At 38.9% G+C, this 21,537-nt stretch overlaps 2 protein-coding genes across 3 annotated transcripts in view; one reads left to right on the forward strand and one right to left on the reverse strand.

The window, feature by feature from the left end:
- CFAP96 (cilia and flagella associated protein 96) overlaps positions 1 to 21,537 on the forward strand; it is a 93,519-nt gene that overhangs the window by 37,146 nt on the left and 34,836 nt on the right. The window lies entirely within an intron of this gene.
- Positions 10,250 to 21,537, reverse strand: part of PDLIM3 (PDZ and LIM domain 3) — a 30,238-nt gene continuing 18,950 nt past the window's right edge. Inside the window, exons 4-8 of one of the 2 annotated variants that reach the window (XM_082863762.1) lie at positions 21,196 to 21,263; positions 16,222 to 16,485; positions 14,495 to 14,622; positions 12,519 to 12,630; positions 10,250 to 11,157 (exon numbers count right to left, since the gene is read on the reverse strand). In XM_082863762.1, the coding sequence (XP_082719888.1) occupies positions 10,968 to 11,157; positions 12,519 to 12,630; positions 14,495 to 14,622; positions 16,222 to 16,485; positions 21,196 to 21,263 (762 nt within the window). In that variant the 3' untranslated portion in view covers positions 10,250 to 10,967. The remainder of the gene's footprint in view (positions 11,158 to 12,518; positions 12,631 to 14,494; positions 14,623 to 16,221; positions 16,486 to 21,195; positions 21,264 to 21,537) is intronic. The other variant, XM_082863763.1, reaches the window with a different exon arrangement.

Genomic DNA, 21,537 nt, shown 5'->3' on the forward strand with positions numbered 1-21,537 from the left:
TTAGAAAAATAAGAATCATATAGGATGGAACTCCCCACCACTTCCTTTTCTGTTCCTTCTTCCCTATACTCCTCCCATAAGAAACCATTGTCATGAATTTAGGGTACAATTTTACAGTTCATTCTTATATTTTTATACTAATTATAATGAGTAATAGAGATGATTGCCCTTGTTTGTTTTAAAGTTTTTCATAAATGGTATCATAGTTTACGTTTTATTCTGCAGCTTGCTCTTTTTCAGCAAATATGTTTTTTAGGTCTATGCATTTTTAAAGAATAGATCTTTAATTCAATTGTAAAACTGGACTCGAGATACCTTTCAGTTCCTCCAGTGTTTTTGCCCTTTTGGTCTCCACTATGTTTTAAATTTTGAAATGAGATCACCAACTTATAATAAGGTTGGAAGTATAGTCTGGTACATATTTCATTTTCTCCTGAGCCATTAAGAGTGAGTTGTTGACATGTTGTCCCGTCACTTCCGAATACTTTGATGTGTATCTTGTAAGGACACTCCAACATGAGTACAATACAGCCATTAAAGTCTGGAAATTAGCATTGATACATTACTGCCATCTAATCCTCAGACCCCACTAAAGTTTGACCAGTTCTTCCAATAATGTCCTTTACAGCAAAGGGATCCAGTCCAACATCTTGCTTTACATGTAGTTGTTATGACAGGTCTCTTTACTCAGAGTCTCATGGACCCAGAGTTGCCTGTTTTATTCAGTGGGTTAGAATGGATTATCTAATGTTGCTGACATGATTTATATTGTTGCTTAAATTTCCCTAATTGGGTCAGTGCGAGTGTCTCCAGCTGGCCTCTGCATACTTTTGACACATCTCCTTCATTACTAAAGCACTTTTTAATTTGCTTGACGCACTCAGATGTTTCAGGCTTATCCTGAATTTTCCCTGCCCTAGCCCTGAAATCAGCCATTTCTCCGAGGAGACTTGGTTTCTTTTAGAGGAGAATGGTATTTAGAAGCCAGGATGTGAGTGCTAAGTTGCTATCTAGGTGTAGCTGCTCCCAGGCCATCTTAGTAGATAGAGCAAGGGAATGTCTGCCTGGGTATGTATGTACATATACACAAGCACACGTACACATTCGCATCCACGTTTATTTATCTATATTGAGAACCCTGAGTTCACAATGCCTCCAGTTCCAATGCAACATCACAGTGCTCTTTCTAGTTTTCTCCCTTTCCAGATGAGAAAGTTGACTTCCATTATCCCTTATATATTTACTTATATGTGCTCTCATGCCAGTCTTTCACCATCACCCCCACGTGGATGCCCTCGTTATCCCACTTAGGTTCCAGTACTCTGTATCGCCCCTTCCCAACTCCACTGAGACCCTGAACCCTATGCTGGGCTCCCTCTCCACCTAGACACGCTCCTCACCCCTTTGGGCTCTGTCACTGTAGGCTGGACCTCCTCTCTGTGGAGACGACCCTCACGGCCTCCCTGCCTCTGACACCATGCACCACCCAGTCCCATGCACGGCCATCCTCCCCACCTGCTTGAGCTCTGACCACTGATGCCAGTATTCCCAACCATGCGGATGCTTCCTTTTCCCACCTTGGGATGGGACACCCAAAGCCTGCTTTTGCAAGGTCATGAGATGATTATTCCATGCTTTTTTTTTTTTTTTTCTAAAAGCTTTATTGTTTTACCTTTCATTTTTGGACTCGCTATTCATCTGGAATTGATTTTTATAGAGAGTGTGAGGTAGGTGTCAGTATCCAGTTTTTATATGCCTATCCAATTGACCCATCATTTATTGTAAAGAATGTGATTTTCCATACCAGCTATATATTTTAATATATTTTACAATGTGTTTTTCTTTTGTGTGCTTATATTCTACTAATCTTGAACCTAAAGTTCCTCATTGCCAAGTTGCTAAAGTCAGGTAAAGTGATTATTTGCTTGCCCAGCATATAGATGAGAATTAGATAAAAGGAATAGTATAGTGAAATTTCCTTTAGACTGCGGAAGTGGGGAAAACCCTATTCTCCTGAGTGAGACCCGGAGAACCCTGGGTCTCTGAGATTCTCTGTTGAGTACCCAGTGTTTTCTATAGCACTCAGGTTTTCAGTACACAGAAATGAAGGCTCAGTGATATTCAGAAGAATCTGGCAAAAATTTGCATTACACTTGCCCGGCCCTACCTATCATTGTTCCTGCTCCTGTGACACTGGATGGGTTCATTATTCCATTTGAAATCGGTAAACAAAGTTGAGAATTAAAACACTTAACTCTGGTGGATGTTCAATTTTTTCCCTCCCTAATGTAATTATCCTCCCCCACCAACCCCCAAATTAAGTTTTTGGTGACATATTCTTGTTTTTACTTAATGGTGTTGAGAATTGTGGAATTTTATGGAAAAAAGTTATTTTTCAGATTTGTGTGGGGAAAACTGAAACATGGTGAGGTTTAGGAACTTTTCAAAAACTCTCTTAACTGGTCAGTGCTAGACTTCCTGATTCTGAAACCCTGGTTTTGCCCAAATCAGTTTATTTTGATGTTTTGTCCCCCATAACAAGTTATAATTTTATGAGATAGGACAATATTTCATCTAAATTTTCCAAAAGTATAAAGGAGGTATAAGTATTAATGCTAGAAACTAAGAGTTCCTGTTTCCTGATACGGTGTCACACATCACCTGCACTACTTTCTCAGTGTGGTGAGATTGTTTCTGTTTCATTCGACCTCATATCAGATAGACAGTGGAGCATTTTCTGTCACGGGGTATGCTTTCTCTGGTCACACGTGTCAGTCCAGCAACTGCCCTGAAAAAATCTGATTTTTTTTTTTTATTGTGAAGTTCATTGCGAAAGGTTGGAATTAAAATCTGTACTGCCAATCTTTTTTTAAAAAACTGTGAGTCACAATATTTCAGAGTCTTCAAAGAGTAGCTCTTCTTAGAGAATCCATTTTCACCTGTTGACTAACAGCTGCAGATCCAAGAATCTGGAACAAATTCAAGAGCTTGAACAAAAACAAGGTAGTCAAATCTATTCTTAGCAATTGATGACCAGACTAAAATACTTCTGGGTTTTTCAGCTTCAGGAGATCTTTTTTAAAACCTGAGATCACAAGACTATCATTAATCATAGCTGAGATCTATAGTAGTGTGAAAAAGTGACCAAACCACTCCTAAAACATAACAAATTTGGGCAATTGTCATAAGGCTGGTGCTTTGGTCAGACCTATGTGCTGGTGACTTAGGACTCTTGGATGGGTAGTGGGCCTTCAACAGCTTAAAGGCTTTGTGCCACAGGCAGCTTTAAGTTTCTTTTAGAGTAAATTTTAACCTGATTTCATCTATATAAGAGAATGAACCCCACAACTCACTAAGAATAACCACAAGCTTTGGCTCTTAGGAAGTTGGCTGCAGCCTTAAGGGGACTTATTAATATGATATACTGTAGTGGGGATACTAAGAAGGTGGAGTCCATCTACCTGTATGAAGTTTGGTGTGCTCAGGGGTAGGCAGAGGAACATCAAGGGAGCTTGAGAAGGAATAGATGTTAGGGAAAGAGAGATTTCCGGGCTGGTGTAGAGTACTTGAGTATGCTTGCAGGCTGAGAAGAGTCAGTGACACAGAAAGACTGAGTGGGAAAAATAAGTTGGAAAGAGAACTTGGGGAATAGAGTGATGGAGATGAGTTGGACCAAGAAGAAAGAGGGACGAACAGCCTCTTTGAACATGGGAAGGTTTGGCCGTTCTATAGAGATGATAATATAGAGCTTTCCTCCCTCTGACCAAGGCAGAAGCGATGGGGAATGCACTTCCTCTGGACTGAGGCATGTAGGTCAGATAAGTGCTGTTTGTGAAGCTTATCGAGGCTACGTAGGTGCTTATTGGTTTGAATAAATATAGCTGTAGGAGTCTCTGTAGCTTCTTGTAGACTTTAATTCAGCTCGCAGTATGTGACCTTCTTCTTCCTAATGCTAAGCTGCTTTATGCTTTTTAGATACCGAAGGAGCTGCACTAACTCAGGTCACTTGATCACACATTAATAATAGGAGTTCGTTTCCCTTGCTATATATAGATACCTAGAATGTGTGCTTCCAATGGAGCTAATGAATTTGCAATGATAAATTCATATTCCTTGCTTGATTTCAACTGTGAGCTATGACACGAGTCAGAGGTGGTATCCGTGACCATGGAACAGAATGAAACTTCTAAATTGAACCAAGAGCCTGGTCACATTGACAGCATGCCTTCACTAAATTGAATGTCTAGCCAGTTAACACCAATAAAGACAATGTCAAGAACACATCAGTGACTTTTTGAGCTGGTAGAAGTCTCAGGGGTCATCCAGTCCGTTTCCCTCATTCTGCAGAAAAGAAGTCGAAGCCCAGTGAGTCCAGTCTTTATCCAGAGCTATTTTCATGACAGTCTTCTTACTTATGCCTTACTTAATCATATCATTACTTAATACTTTTATTATTCCACACTACCTTTTTCTAGCACTCATGGAAGAAATGATTTTTCTTATAAAGAGAACAAACACAGACAGTAAGTAAACGTCGATGTAAATAAAATAATACAATAGAGAATTATAACAATGTCTAGGACTTTTAGGTTTAAAGATTTCCAAGCCATATGACTTACTACTGGAGAATATTAGTGAGGTTAAATGCTGTTTTTTCCCCTACTTGTTTGGTCCTGTACCGAAGTTAAACTCTCTGAAACTTTTCCTCATCTATAAAATATTTAGTTGGCAAAGTTGTAAGGAAATAATTACATTTGAATGTAACCAATATTATGTCAAGAATTTTGTAAGCATTCAATTAAAAATATATATACTAAATAAAATAGATGTAGGCAATTGAGGGACCTTAGTTTTCTTTCTAGCTATAAGATTATAATGTAGAATATTGCCAGTGAATCTTTGGTGGGGACAGGTTGCTTGTGAGCTCAGGCTTTTAAAATTGTCCTCCTCAAATGAAGAAAAGTTCCAGTGGACTTCCTGAACCTGATCTGTCTTAGTGTGAAATGTCAGTTCTTCTGGGATCACCAAGGATAGGAATCTAGTTCTGTGACTCTTCCAATTGGACACAGTTGTGCTCATTGTAATTGGACCCGGATTTCCAACACCAAAGAACAATTAGAAGGAATAAAGCCACCATTTTGAATCTAGGATTAAACAGTGAAAAGTATACATAATAATCGTTAGGTGCTTACTTACGTATTACTTGCTAGGAAATTTGTTAGATCTTTTGATACGAATTATCTTGATTTAATCCGTATCACAAACCTGTAAAGTAGGGATTATTGTCCTCATTTTATGGTTGATGAAACTGAGGTCTGGAGAGATTTCATGATTTCCCTATACCTTACAGCTAGAAGATTGTAGAGCTTGGTTTCAACTCGGCTCTGCCCGTGTCCAAAGCTCATTTTTGTAACCACCAAGCTCTAATACCTGGAGTAAGTTATACTGAAATGGAATCTAGGTGATAATTTTTACAAAGCTTACTGAGGGCTTTGTTGTCCCATGAAAGCCTTATAATCATCTTAAACTAAAAGCTACTAAATCTCTTGTGCAGAGATAATGTGAGGTGGTCTAGAGCATGGATTTGGAAGCCAGGCCACCTGTGGTCAAATTCTGGCTCCGTCATTTACTACAGGAGAAGCCTTGGATAACCTCTTTGTGTTTCAGTTTCCTCAACTGTAAAATGGGAAGAAAAAGAGGACCTACCTCACAGGGCTGCTGTTAAGATTGGATGAATTAGTATCGTTAAAGCACTTAGGACCCTGCTTGGTACATAGTAAGAGCGATGTAAGTGCTGGCTATTTTTATTGTATCAGCAATGATCAAGCATTTTCCGCAAGAGGAAAATGAAGCATCTAAATAAGAACGAACATTCCTACCCATGTTGTTTCTTTTGCTCCTGTGCATTTCTAGCCTTAGGACTCTACCTAACAGATTAGTGACAAATACATATTTATGTTAATAGTGTTCTTTTAAAAAATAACAGCATTGTTGAGATATAATTCACATACCACATCATTCACTCATTTGAAGTGTGATTCTACGATATGTAGTATATTCACAGAATCGTGCAAACTGAGTTGAAGACTCTTCAGTCTGGAAGAGGCTACGAGACCCCCAGTGCTAAATTTACTCAAACCAGTAAACACCTATGCACCCTCAGTGAAATTCACAAACGCAGCACTTATCTGACCTAAGTGCCTTGTTTCAGAGAAACTGCATTCCCCATTGCTTTGGCCTTGGTCAGAGGGAGGAAGCTCTATATCACCTCTACAGATCGGCCAAACCTTCCCAAGGTCCAAGAGACTGTTAGTCCCTCTGTCTTCTTCTTGGTCCAGATCATGCCCATCACTCTATTCCTCAGGTTCTCTTTCTAACTTTTTTTTCTATATCTAGAATTCCTACCCTTGAAGGCATTCCTTTAGATTAAAGGGCTGTCTCCAGAACAAAACACAAGTATTAGACATAAAAGGGGCAGTAGAAAATTATTAGTACTTGTTAGCAGGAATTAGCCTTTTCCATTGGCTGGCAGAGCAAGCATTAATCTGAGGATTGGGATCAAGGACAGTATTCATGAGGAGGAATGAGAAGGTTTGCAGCATGAAGCAGTGTTCTGGAAGGGTCATGGTTGGGAGCTTTGGGAACTTGGACAGCAGCATCTGGAGCCCAGATGTGTGAAGGGGCAGGCAAGGCAGCATGTGCAGCTGTGTGTGGCATAATGGTACACAACGCAGGCTCTTGCATGTGACGTTGGTAGCATGAGCCTGGTGTTTTAGTGAACCACAGATATATGTGCACTTTGGCATTTATACATGTGATGAGTAATTCACACACCTGTGTTTTTCAACCCCCCTCTACTTCAGAAAAGGAGATGGAATGGGAATTTGGTCTCATGAGAGGTAGTTCTGAAACTCACAACATAATTTTGCTCTTGGTACAGAAATAATGACTTGTATGTACTCCTTCGCCAGATGAATAGTTGAATAAATAAATGAATGGAGTAATTTTCAACTCACACAAATATTTGGCATTTTATATCTTAATTTTAAATCTATATGCTTAATATTTATGATAGGGGTAGCAATTAGGTTTTACGAGCAGCTCTTGTATTATTCTTTGGTTAATGGAATTGTGCTTTGGGTTTTTCATAAGTTGAGGTGTGCTGACATGCCTTATTCTTAGAGGTAGGAAAACATGTTGTTAGACATTCTCTGCATACTTGGACAAACTTTTGAGGTAATTCAGAAGATAATGTTAATATCTCACTTTATGTTCTTCTGATGTGAGCAGTGATGAATAATAGTACTACAGAATTTGAAAGAAAGAAATTATGATAAAGCACCCACTTCTTCTAGGTGCTTTGTTTTAAACTTAATTGCATGAAGCATTCTAATTAGCTTGAAAATGTCAATTTGTAAATATAGCCAATGCATTCAAAAATCCATTTTGTTGTTGTGCCTAGTATTCAACATCTCTTACTTGGTAGGTGCTCAACTAAATATTTATTGAGTACTCTACAACATGAATAGAAGCTTAAGACGATTATCTTGAAATAGTCATGTAGATCAGGTAAATGGTTTATTTACTTCAATTATCTGAATACCCTCAATCTGTCTCCAATTTTCTTTTTTTTATGCTTAAGTTTCAGATGGCACAGCATTTAAAAAGAAACATTAGGCCATGATAACAGGATAATACAGAATAATGGTTGTAAGCAGTAGTTTCCCAGGACTGAAATAAATCTGTTCAAAGGACAACTTGACAAACTTTTGCAACTCAAGTTGTTAGGAGAAGAACCCCAAAGCTCCATTCTGCCTATCTTGGGATATTCCTGTGAGGGACAAGCTTTAGATTAGCTTATGTAGAGATAATCTAAACTGTTCGCATGTCACATTAGCCATTAGCTTTACCTTTGCTTACACAGGTGCAAGTGTATGTGATAACTAGAACTGTTTTTCACTCAAACAGTCGTCCTATTGGTAGAGAGTGTAGCAACTCTATTCTGCATTTACTCTGAAAAAACAGCAGTTTAGTTAATCATGAGTGCGAAGTTTACAGATGCCCAGTTCTGTCATGGATCATTTCATTGCTCATTGCTAGCTTTAATAAGCTTATAAATATAAAAACAGTGACTACTCTGCTTTCTAAGAAGACGTGGTATGCTGAGAGCTAAATAAAAACTAGTTGGCATCCTTTGTTCATGGCATGAATTCCTATATAAGACCTGGTGTGAATTCATTTTTGAAGGACAAAATGCTAGTATGGGGGAAATACTGTTATTTGTTTGCTTTTTAAACAAAGTTTTAACTCCTTTCCATTTTAACAACATTGCTATTTTCACCCTGTACGTTACATATTTTAAAACGATTTTTATATTGCATTCATTTCTATTGATTAATTCTGTCATAAATTCCTCTATATGTTTAAATTTCTAGATTTAATCGTCAAAAGAATAAAAATAATGAACACGCAGTTTTAGAGTATGCTTCACAAGCCTTAGTCACAGAGACTGAATTATCAGCTTTAAGCCCTATCTTTCCTGAATTTCAGATTAGAACTATACTACTACTTTTTTTCAAACTGTACTACTTCTTTTCTCATTATTGAACATCTGAACTTAAGAAGTTCATTACGTACTCTACTACATATAAAATGTGTAAAATATAATTTTAAGGGAAATATTGTTTGATATCCAACATCAGGTGTACACTAATGTACAATATAATATCTAATCTACACTTTCCTTCTCATGAGTCTTTCATTCTTATTTAACTTCTTTTTAGTGTGGTACACATACCTTCAGCGGCACTTCCTGACTCCAGAGATGCTGTTTGACCTTCTCCAGATAACACCAGGCAGACTTCCGCTGACAAGTGCCTTGGGTGTGTGAGGGGGAGGGGCAGAGAGGGGGCACAGTGGGGATTAAGTGCTTTTCAAACAGCTTGTATGTGATCCTCTTTATCATAACTCTGCCTTTATCCCCTAGTCCAGAAATGCCTGGTGCTGTCAGTTCCCAGGCTGTTTCCAGTGCTGGAGAGTAAATTGGGTTGGTTTTCAGTTTTCTCGGTTGCTGCTTTGGATTTTAACTTTCTCAGGTTTCCTAAGTCAGTTACCATGCATTTGCCCTCTAGCTTCCACATTTTTAAGATTATATCCTTACTAGAAAAAATATTTTAAAATAACATCTGAACAAAAAATGTAATGTATTTGAATACATTCATTTCTTTGATTGCAGAATTTTCTATTTTATTGGAATAGCTCTGTGAGTGAGTTTGTGTTTTGGTTCAGGGGTTCCAGTTTTTTTTTTTGTTTTTTTTTTTTGGCTCACGGGCCCAGCTGCTCCGTGGCATGTGGGATCTTCCCGGACCGGGGCACGAACCCGTGTCCCCTGCATCGGCAGGCGGACTCTCAACCACTGCGCAACCAGGGAAGCCCAGGGGTTCCAGTTTTGATCTCAAATGCCCATAGGGGCCAGGCAGGTGTTCTGGCTCCTCTCACTGGTTCAAAACCTCATACAGGTCAGGGTCAGAAATAATTAAGTTTGGGAGAACCCCAGAGCAATACAACCCAGGCCCTATTTTCCATTTGGGACAATAGGAGAATCCTTGCTCCAGTAGGGTAGAGATGACTTTGTGACACAGTGGTGAGACTGAGGGCTTGAGACAGTCCCCACCTCCCCAGCCTGCTGGTTCCCATGTTTGTACTTGGAGAGGACAGTTTCATAAGCTCCCCTGGGTTCCCAGTGAGGTGCATGGGAAGTAGGTAAGACATGCAAGTAAGGGGGCATTGCCGTGGAGCCACCATAGTGAGAGGCAAGGTGACAAATCAGAGCCAGGGGCCAGATGGGGTTCATGTCTGAGATGCAAAGGATCCAAGAATCCAGGGAAGGCTGAGCTGAGACTTTTGGACGTGGTGGTAGAGGTGGGCTTGTTGCCTGGTCCCAACTATGTTGAGAAAACGGAGCACACGTGGAATCATGGGTTTCAGCAGAGAATACAAGCAGGACCCCAGGAGACCAGCAGCCCCTCCCTTCCTCAGGGGCGTCCCCTAAATGTCTCCTCTTGGAGATGCCGTCTTGGGAAGGAGAAGGTGGTGGTGGTCAGCCTTGAGAATAAAGAACTAGCCTTGATAGAGTCTGAACCTTGACTTTGAATACTTATCTGAAAGAGACATTTAAAATGAAAGAGACTATTTCAAAGCAGCAGAAACTGTTTTAATCTGAAAGAGACTGCATCACCTTTAACTAGCACATTTAAAATTTGCCCTCCTATCAGCAGAAATTGTGGGCTCAGAAGAGTGAATGAGTTATGAAAACTAAAGAAGCCACATTTTTCTTAAAATACCTGAGTTGTTAGTGTACACGACGAGATATGACTGGGCCCTCTCATTGGAATGTTGATTTTATCTGAATTCATTGAGTGCCACTTCGTTAGGTATTTTTAAAATGTTTTATGTATTTATTATGTATGCTGCATCCAGTAGTATAACTGTTTGAATATGAAACTAGAGAGATCTAGGGAATTTCTCCCTGACATGCACTATTATAGTTAAAACAGATAACAGACACCTGCAGGGCTGTCTTAGAATACAAGATTGTCATTTGTCGTAAGTACTGCAATTGCAAAATCAACTGGTTAAGGAAGGGCAATTAGACTCCCCCTAAAATCTTGACGTTTACATGTTTGACGGTCATATTATAAATGTAAAATATAGAGTGTGACATAAAAATTATTGCTCTAAATTTCATTAAGTTATTGCTAGCCCCAAAGAGAAATACAGTTGAATGTATGTTTCTGTTAGAGCAGGCATCTGCCGCTCATTCCTTCTCCTGAGGATACAATGAGATAAGTGTCTAAAAGCTTGGTTCTAGATTTGGAGTCAGCCCTTTGCTCTACTTCTGCCCCAAGCCGTTAACGTCTGCCTGTGAGGGTGCGCCTGGGTGAGTGCATGTTCCATCTGCCGGAGACTTAAGCTTTGGGATAAAGAGTGACTGTGTCGTAGCCCTCTGGGGGCCTCATGCGGGCCCGTGCGTGGGTTTCGCAGTACAGCTCCCCCTCCACGAAGAAGTAGCCCTTTTGTTTGAGGTTGAGGTTACAGTCAGCACACACAAAGCACTCTGGATGCCGATGCTTGTCCCTCACCTTCACAACCGCACCACTGTTGGGGGAAAAGGAGACCTCGTGAAAAAAACCCCACAAAGCCAGAAACATGATACAAAGGCAGACAGCACTACAGATAAGGCAGGTGTTATCTGTTTCATGTTCAGGAAACAATAGCTGCAAAGCTGGGCACAGCTGTGGAACTGATGTAGTTGCCAGGGAGAGCCAAGACCACCATAGTAAACCTTCACATGTGTCTCTCTGTTGTTGACGTGTGAATATTTTTCAGATGTTTTTCAAACAGGTTTTTTTTTTTAGAAAAATGATAGGATCCTTACTTCATGATCATTCCCCGTGTTTCTTTGAAAGAGGGAGACATGATACAGATAAAACAGACACCTCTGCAAAGGATTCTGATTTTGGCCAAGGTTGTTGTCTGCACAACTAAAAGTCCCTCTGCTTACTGTCTAGCTTGGTGATCCAGCCTCTATTCTATGGAACACAGAGAGAACAGATCAAAGGGCAGAGATGGAATTTCCACTGGTGGGTGGACTTGGCCTCTACCGTCAAAGCAGTTTACTCCAGCTTGGGGGCAATCATTGCTTCGTATAACATCACAACCTGTCGTATGTTTTGAGGTCCTGTCTGCTCCCATCTCCCTGTCCTGCTTGTTTCTCTGTCTCACAGCCCCTTCTGTGCTGTAACCAGGCTTATCTCCCACTGCCCGCCTGGGATGAGTCCTGGGTAAGTGGACAGATGGTGCCTCAGTGTGTGAGCTAATGACAGAGGAACAGAAAAAAGGGATGGAAGAGGTGACCACATGGGGCATGAGGTGGAGAGACTGAAATGCTCTGGTTCACTTGAAGGTTTGAACTAGCAAGTGTGGCTATTCACACATGAAGTCCCTTGAAATGGAAGCTGACTCTATGTCTAAAAATCATATTTCAGTATTTGTGCAACTTAAGAAACCACATAAAGATAATGTGTTTTAATTAATAACTGGGTGACCCCCATATTTGTTTTCCTGGGTTTATACAGAAAAGGAAGTGTTCAAAGACTATACAGAAAAGGAAGTGTTCAAAGACTATATACATTAACAAAGGGAGGACTTTTTGAAGTGAAGTTATTCTTGGAAATAACTTTTTAAATATACTTCTGGGGTGGTTTCTTTTCACCAGAATATGTCTGAAATTATAAGTCAAGATATTCGACTCACATTCTATGCTAATTTGGGGGTACATCGAAGGAATTCTGGTCAAAATGTGCTAAATGTGTGGACATTATGTTTCAAGTCAATGAATAGAAATTTGTTTTTCATAAAACTTAAAACATTTTCTATATATGGAGTCTTAAAGTACAAGAAATAGAGAACTGACAGCAAGATTTATGATGAATTTTGGGGTTGAAAATGAAACTTACACAATGCCACTCCCACATTTGTCACAGAGTGGCATCTTCTGTGTGCTGCCAGCACCACATGGGACTTTTGTAACTGGAGCTCTCACACTCCGAGTTCCAGCAGGACGGTCATCTGAAAAACAGAGTGTTTCCATTTATGGCAAGGGAACAGCTGGCAACAGTTTATACTTCGCTTCTATTTTAAGGTGTGCACTTTAACCTGAGGAATTCTTAGTTGCACCCACAATATCATTTAGGAAGAAGCAGGACTGGTTCAAGCATAATTTGTTCTGAAACGGGACCTTACAAAACAAAATTAGTTAAAAATTGTTGTAGTTGTTGTCATAGGGAGCTGTTACAAAATGCCCAGAGGGGCAGAGGGCATTTTGCATTCTTCTTTTTTTAATTGTGGTTAAAATATACATAAAATCGACCATCTTATCTATTTTTAAGTGTGTAATTCAGTAGCATTAAGTATATTCCCAATGTTGTGCAACCATCACCAATATCTATTTCGAGAACTTTTTCATCATCCAAAACAGAAACTCTGTACCCAGGAAACATTAATTCCATATTCCCCCCTCCTTCCAGACCCTGGTGACCTCTGTTCTGCTTTCTGTGTCTATGACTTGCCTATTCTAGGGTCCTCATATAAATGGAATCGCACAATATCTATCCTTATGTCTCTGGCTTATTTCACTTAGCAGAATGTTTTCAAGGTTCATCCATGTTGCAGCATGTATCAGAATTTTCATTCCTTTTTAAGGCTGAATAATACTCTAATTTATGGATATAGCACATTATGTATATCCATTCACGTGTGGATAGACGTTTAGGTTCTTTCCACCTTCTGGCTGTTGTGCATAAGGCTTCTATGAACGCTGGTATACGAGTATTGGTTTGAGTCCCTGCTTGCAGTTCTCCTGAGTATACATGCAGCAGTGGGTTTCTGGATCCTATGGCAATTCTATGTTTAACTTTTTGAGGAACCACCTTACTGTTTCTCACAGTAGCTGCACCATGTTACATTCCCCATCAGCAATGCACAAGAGTCCCCATTTCTCCATACCGTTACCAACACTCATTTTCCATTTTTTTTTTGATAGTGGCTATATTAATGGGGCATTTTGCGTTTTTGTGCAACTTCTAAAGGACAGTATATCTTTTGGAAGTGGAAAAACATTGGTAAGAGTATGAACTCTGAAGACAGCAGGAGTGGGCTGGAGACCCAACTCTGTTTCTTACTTGCTGTGTGACTTTGTACACATACACCCTCTCTGTGCCTCATTTTCTCTTTTGTTAAATAGGGAAAATAATAGCTCCTACCTCACTGGGTTACTGTGCGGATTAAATGACCATGTGTGCAAAGCACTCAGCACAGGATTTGGAGCACAGTAAGGGTTCATTCCAGTGTTATTTTAAAATTTTGATGATCATGACACCCTGGAATATGGGGGAGGCTGAGAAATTTTGCAACATTTTATGATCTATAAGCTGAGCCAGCCCTTGACTACTGTGGATGGGATTTGTCTTCAGCACGCTTTAATCACCAAGTTGGTGGCTACCTGGATATGTCTGGAAGCTCCTTTCCTTAACCAAGCACCACCCAAGTCCTTTTCAGCAAAGAATCATTTGATGACTGATTAAAATCGGGTTTTTTGTTTTGTTTTGTTTTGTTTTGCGGTACGCGGGCCTCTCACTGTTGTGGTCTCTCCCGTTGCGGAGCACAGGCTCCGGACGCGCAGTCTCAGCGGCCATGGCTCATGGGCCCAGCCGCTCGAGCCCAGCCGCTCCGCGGCATGTGGGATCCTCCCGGACCGGGGCACGAACCCGTGTCCGCTGCATCGGCAGGCGGACTCTCAACCACTGCGCCACCAGGGAAGCCCTAAAATCTGTTTTTAGACTCTCATTCCCATTATGCTTGCTGCCCTCCCCCACCCTGATCCTTCCAATAGCCTCTATCAATAACGTTTCAGCAGATGTTCACGACTGCTCACCATCGTTCACTAGTTCCTGGAGCACCCTGAAGGAGCCTGACTGGCGAGGCTGAGTAGGTTCATTCCGATTGTCGTGGAGCATCCGGTACACATCCGACTGGGGGGGCACTGGGGAGGCCGTGGGTTCACTGAAACACAATATGGTTTGCGAAACAGCGTCAGGAGTGTGTGTATGTGCAAGAAGCCACAAGATATCAACAAGCAGTGATCACTATATTTACAGCAACTCCTGGACAGAGATTCAGTATTTTCAAGTTAATGTCTATTATATCAATAGCTAAAAATATAATGTGAATTCACACGGGTTGCCTTAAAAATATCAGTAATTAACCTGGGGGTCACATCAGCACTTCTCCATGTGGCAAAATCCTTTGGAGGGCAACTAAAATGTGATTGTTAGGAAATAGTAATTTAAAAAATAATGCTTACGTCTGATGGATATATAATTATAATGTGAACAAAATTAACCTTTCTCAGGAAAAAAAAGGACAACATACACATGATAGAAAGTGCACGAGTGAGCCTGGTTTGATTATTCTCAGTCATAAAGATGTCAGTAAAATTCAGATTCATTTCTGATATTAAAGCAACAGTGTATGGTTTAGTTTTGTTAACTTCTGTAGACAACAAAGGTATCATTTTGCTTGTAAACTGAAGAAATTCAACTTGTCAGTGTTTGAAAGTGCATAATGTAGCAACTTTCACATAGAAGTCAGCTTTGTTGGCTACTAAATAGCCGCATTATAATTCATTTACAAAAATGATAGAAGCTTTATTTTAATAAACTTTCTACAGATATATTCATGATGAACAATAAAAAAAAGCCACAATAAAAATACATGTCAGGCACTGAGTTGCTTTATTATTTTATGTCATTTAATTGCATTATCTAGAAAAGGTAGTTGTTATTTGCACATATTTTTATTACCAGTGTCATATTTGGAAGTAATCATCTTATATATCTGAAACTCCTTGCAAATGGCTTTGAGATACATTATGGTATTATTATCACATTGTATTCATCCCAAGAATTATCTCTGGGATATTGGTACCTAGCACTCATAAGCATTACCATACTTTATAATGGCCCTATAATATTGAAAGAAGTAATAAGATTTTATCTTACAGTAAATTTTTTTAATTGAAAATGCTTGATGGCAAAAGTACTTTGAACAAATATGCATAATAAAGAAGAAATTAGTCAAAATAGCGATCAATGGAAATTAAATGTCTATAGCAGTAGCTTGAGATATTCACTTATAAACCCTTATTCATGACAGAAATTTTAAATGAAAAATAATTAACTCTCCACAAGATGCCATTAGAAGAAAAAAGAGGTATCATCTCTTTTAAAACTTCTCTGAACCTCCCATCCCTTTCCCAGTTTTTGACCCCCAAAGGAGAAACATAGATTATCCCAGATTATAAATCACTTTTGAGAAGTATTGTACCAGACATTCGTAAACTACACTGCAGTTTTTCAAAAGACATATACGTTTGGTCCTTCCATGATTTCAGTTTATTGCGATCTGTCACATAAAACTCTACTTGGTTAATTTTTCAAATCGCCCTTATCATTAGGCCTAGATATCTGCAATAAATCCTTAGTATTTTTTTTGAAAGCTTTTCACAAAGCTTTCTTTCAATGATAAGACAGTGTACAAGACACCAGTAAAGTTGACATTGCCCATGTTAATATGCCGATGGTTCAAAAAGACTCATATTACCTCATTGAGGGCGTTTCCCCTAGAGCTGTTGAAACCTGACCCTGAAGTGTTTCCATAATATTGCCATCTGAGTACAACTGCATAGGTGTATTAAACTGAGCATGTATAATCTTCACACCAGGAAGTTCCATTTCCAAAGGAATGTTAGGGGCCATCTTAGCAGCAACTTTCAAGTCACCTGGGCAAATAGTACTAAGAGTACTGACAGAAGAAGGGGTGCTACGTCCACTGCCACCGTCAATACCGGACGGAGTACTGCATCCACTGTGTTAATGACCACGTTACACAGAGATGACACAGGAACCAGAAAATCCAGACAGGAGAACACAGAGAACAAGTACAGAGAGGTTAAAAGTAAGAGGTGAATTAAATCAAATGAAAAAGAAATATTTATTTCTGGCTAGAAGTTATTTTCAAAAGGGAAGACATTTAAAAATTCATGATTGAAAAACGTTTAACAAAATTAAAAGGTACAGGTGATATTGCATTGTTTGGCTCTGTTCTACTAGACAATATGTTCTACGAGGCGAAGGCTTCATGTAAAAAGAGCTGTGCATAAAGGAAGTGGCTCAGGGAAATTACATTAGCGGGACATCCTTTTACATTTCTGAGCTGCAGTTTTTAAAACTAAAATATTAATGAATGATCCTTCACAAATAGTAATATGAGTATGCAGCATGAAGATCCAATCAAATATTTAGGCTAAACGTTTCAAAAGAAGAAGTATTTTCAGAAATGCAGTTGGGCCTTAATTGAATAGTAATTGGCAACTTGTAGGTTATGTGATAGAGATTATGTTTTAAGACTATTTTGTAAATATTTTATTGTTACTATTTTAACTTTTTCTACTTTCATTCATTCATTTTGTGAAGACTATAAAAAATTGTTCGGTGATTTGATATAGGCTCTAGAAACAGCCAATAAATGCCTGTCGCCTTGAAATGAATGATTAGAGGGGAAATAAGGTGATCTCAAACTCTGTGAATGCTACTTAGAGCTAAGATATATATATATATATTTCTTTTATACATAGCTACTTCTTGTAAAATTTTGGAAGCACACATATATTTCCATGCATATTTGTCATTTCCTTTTAAAGACAATTTAAGGCAACTCATTATTAAAACATCAGAAAGGCCAGTCATGCAACTTTAAGGACGACAGAAATTTCTTATTCGCTATGAATAGAATTTTCCGTGGATAAGAGGTTAGTCATAACTGATGCCAATGACTAAAAAGTCATTTTTCTACATGCATTTTAAGTGCAGCATGAGAAATGCATTTTTTGAGAAAAGGAATATATTGGTTTTTTTTAAGCGCAGTCATTTAAGACAAAGCTAAAAGAAATAGTAATATTAGTGTGAACTTCAGTCATGCCTGCAGGTTAGTGTTGCTGTAAACTGAAGGCAGAGAACAATTTATATGGTGTGTTTTCCTGAAAGTGTCCTCTGAGGGCTCAAGTATGGCCGCATACCTGCATTTACTCTCTAGGGCCACTAATGCCAACCTCAGCCCCATTCAGAGAGCAAAAACCAAAAGCATATATTGGGCATTGATTTTACTGGCTTCATCAATGCTGCAGCCTGGATAGTCTGAGCAACCCATGTCACTAGATGAATTAAAATTTTTGTGTGTGTTGTGTTATCCAGTTCAACCACCTGCAAAGACTGAATTGGGCAGGTATATATGAACTTGCTCCTTCACTTCCCAGCTACTGAGAACTTGTTTGAAACTCAATCAGTAAATTGGTTGATCACATACAAAAATGTCATATGGTTTATTCACCATTTTCATAGGCTCAACACTATGCTGAAATTGACTTCAGTTGGTAAAAGAATAGAAATAACATTTCAGTTATAGTGCAGTTTAGTCAGGATCATATTGATTTGACCTCAGTATAATGAAGTTTATTAAATTGTAATTTAGGGATTTGAAACACTGAGTTTCAATATTGGGAGACTTGGGCTCAAAATAGTGAACCTTTTCAACAAGCATTTATAACTACTCGACCTTACTGTGTGCCAGGCATGGTGCTAGATAGTGGAGAAGTAAACTATGGTCAGCTCAGAACTTACAGATATACCTTATTTTACAGTTGTAATTAGTATTACATTTTTTTCTGTTATTAGTGTTCTTATATACATGCATGCTTGTGTATATAACTTTATTTAAACAGAGACTGTGTCTTCTATTTCCTAGTTTCTTTATCATTCTATTTAGGGATCCGTGTGTATTGAATAGATAGGAAATAAACCCTAAGCAAGAAACAATTATCTTTTTATAAATTTCTGGGACAATTTTAAAAGAGCTCTTGAACTGATGCTTTAAATAAAATAGTTTTCATGGACTCTAGTCACTGTGGAGATCATCATGGGTCACCATGACCTATTCCTGTGACCTGGAAAGGTAGATACCATTGAGATTTCTTGACATTGACTTACTGGCTTGGCAACCTGTAAGGTTGATGATACACTCAATTACTCTCATACACTTGGATAGATCATTAGACAGAGAACTAACTTCCCTGGTGTGTATATAGACTTGGGGACATGCTTCCAGAAGCGACTTGTCCAAAAACCACTCACCAGATTGTATTTTATCATTTGGATCTAGCCTTGTATGTATTTTTAATGATAGCTGTGGCTTTAAACATTTACATATTTTCATATGAAAATACTGGTCTTTTCATATGCTTCAATTATGATGAAACCATTGAAAGAACCCTAACTAATAGTAAGACCCAGGGAAATGAATATATTAGCATCTCCAACTTACTTCTGATTCAAAAGTTGTTTATTAATGGTGTAGTTATTGCTTGGTAAGTAGCCACTCAAAATTCCACCTTGATGAACAATCATTTGGTAAGAACAAGAAATTCAGAAGCTAGAGCAAATAGTGAGGGGGCACAGGAAGAAAGGAAGGATAATAGAAGCATTTTTTATAATTTTTTTAAGATTTGTGTACTGGTACCTGTTTTTTAAGCAGATCCTCTCATCTCTTTTTCCACTCCCCTCTTCCAAATTTAGCTAGATTGAAAGGCACCAGCTTACAATACAAAATTATGAGTGGCTTATTATTATCACCATGTTTGAATTAAAATGAAAATGTAAGAGAAGGGCATTACATACCTGAATCTCCTTGACTTTCCCTGAATTTTTATAAAATTAAATGTTATTGGTCTTCAGCAAAAGCAAGATCTGTGTTACTCTAATGTATCATTTTATCTGAGCCTCGTGGAGTCCTATAGCTCAAGTTAGTGAGCTTACCATTATGCTAAGCTCAAAAGAGTGCAAGTAGATCCATTTTACTCTGCTTCTCTGGGAAGATGCATATATTATGTATCTATTTATTCAATAGCAAAAGAGCATTTTAACTTTTAATCCAGTTTTTTTTAATATTATTTAGAGTGGTGTTGGGAAGCTGTTGAATGTGGAGAAATAGAGAAAAGATACAGAGGAAAATGGAATATGAAGGAGGCAAAAACTAAGAGAAGCAAAAAAAAGGATTGTTCAGAGTTGCCAGTATGAGGGAAGGGTAACAGCTCTTGATTCTTCTTGCTACTCAGGAGGTCTGATTAGGTACTCTTGGGCTTTTGTTCCTTTATCTAATGAACATTTGTTGAGCATGTACTCTGTCCCCGCCCCTTTTCTGGGTGCTGGGGATATAATATGTAGTGGGGGCAGATGTATTTGGTAGTCATTGCCTTTTTAGCATCTTTCTCCTGCTCTTTTACTCCACTCCTTCTTTCTGAGTCTGATATCACAAAATTGTCTGACTTATTTTGAGGTAATCCTCTAGCCCTGACTGTAGCTTATAGAAAGGTCTGCACACGGAAATCATGTATCAAGTGATGGCTGACCATCCACAGCAGGCATCATAAACTCAGATGTCTCCAGAGGCCAGGAGGGTCACACATATATGAAAATGGGCCAGGTATCATACGCTAAGGCATGATGGGCATTTTGGCAAGTTAGAGGGTAGATGTTCCATCTTAAACTTAAATTCAGTGTTTTTAAAAACGGGAGGGTTAAATAAAACATTGTGAATTGACTCTACCTATGGACCCCTATTAGTGACACGTGATGTAGATCATTATTCAATGATCCTAACCTGTTAGGCTTGATCCAGCCTAACCCCCAACTTCCTTCCTCTGGGCTGATTGATGTAGCTGAGGTCAGAGGAATGGGTTTGAGGTTTCCCGAAGTCACTATTTCCTGATGTGGCAAGACAGAGCATTAATTTCTTTCCTCGTAGGTTGGAATTCAGTTTCTAGAGAAGATTTGAAAAGGATCATCTGAAGATGATCTGTTTCTCTGACAGACAAGCAGAGATATTGCTCATTTTTATTCCAGTGTGTGCACAGTTATCCATGAGGGTAACCCAGTAAATCTCTCTGCCTCCAACTCTTTCTTTCCTTATACTTATTTTCCCCAAGTGGAAAAGTTCCTTTTCAAGTGGCTTCTCTTCCTTTGCAAGTATCCATAAGAACACAAATTTATTTTTATTAAGAGCTAGAATGAGTGGGATTACCCACTGGGCTCTGATGGTGCAATGAGAATTAGGTGCTGAGATGGGATGATCAGAGACTGTCAAACATGGAAAGCTACACCAGCCTTTCCACGTTTGCCTCACCTGCTGCCTTACTCCTGACCAGGGGCTGGTTTTCATTTTTGTGACTGCTGCCTGGGCCTTCCTGCCAGCCTCAGAAGGTCACTGTGTTCTGGATGGGATCCTCAGAATGGCAGGGGTATCAGTTATAAATACACACAGGGATTGCATAATATTTCACAGCTCTATAATCTGGTCAATATTTACTCTCTTCTCTGCTAAGTGAATTTGTTTCTTTTGCTTTTGAAATAAGCTTCAAAATGAGAAAAGTCACTCCAAACACCTAAGAGTTATGTGTCTTGGTGATTAGTAGGATTTATTAAAGATGCATGCACTCCAAACTTCACAATCTTAAAGCTTTATGACCTGCTTCGGCCTGGAATTATGAAAGGTTTGGGCCGAATATTGTGCTTGTGTTCAAAGTAGTTCACATCCTGTGAAAACAAAGGGTTAAAGAAGTCCCTCAGTGGAAGACTAATATATATATGTATATATATTTAGATAAAATTAAATGAACAATAATCGTACAGAAAGGATTATTTACCACCAAATATTGACATGACTAAGAAGGGTGATGATGGAACCAGAGCGATTTCTTCCTTTTAACCATCTATTCACTAAATGTTCGGGAACTGGCAGATTGGACTCCAGAACATTAGAACCATGTTCTAGATGCTTGTCTTTAAGATAAAAATCTGATCGTGCCTT

This window comes from Leucopleurus acutus, assembly GCF_964270905.1.
Source record: "Leucopleurus acutus genome assembly, chromosome: 21".
In the NCBI taxonomy this organism is placed as follows: domain Eukaryota; kingdom Metazoa; phylum Chordata; class Mammalia; order Artiodactyla; family Delphinidae; genus Leucopleurus; species Leucopleurus acutus.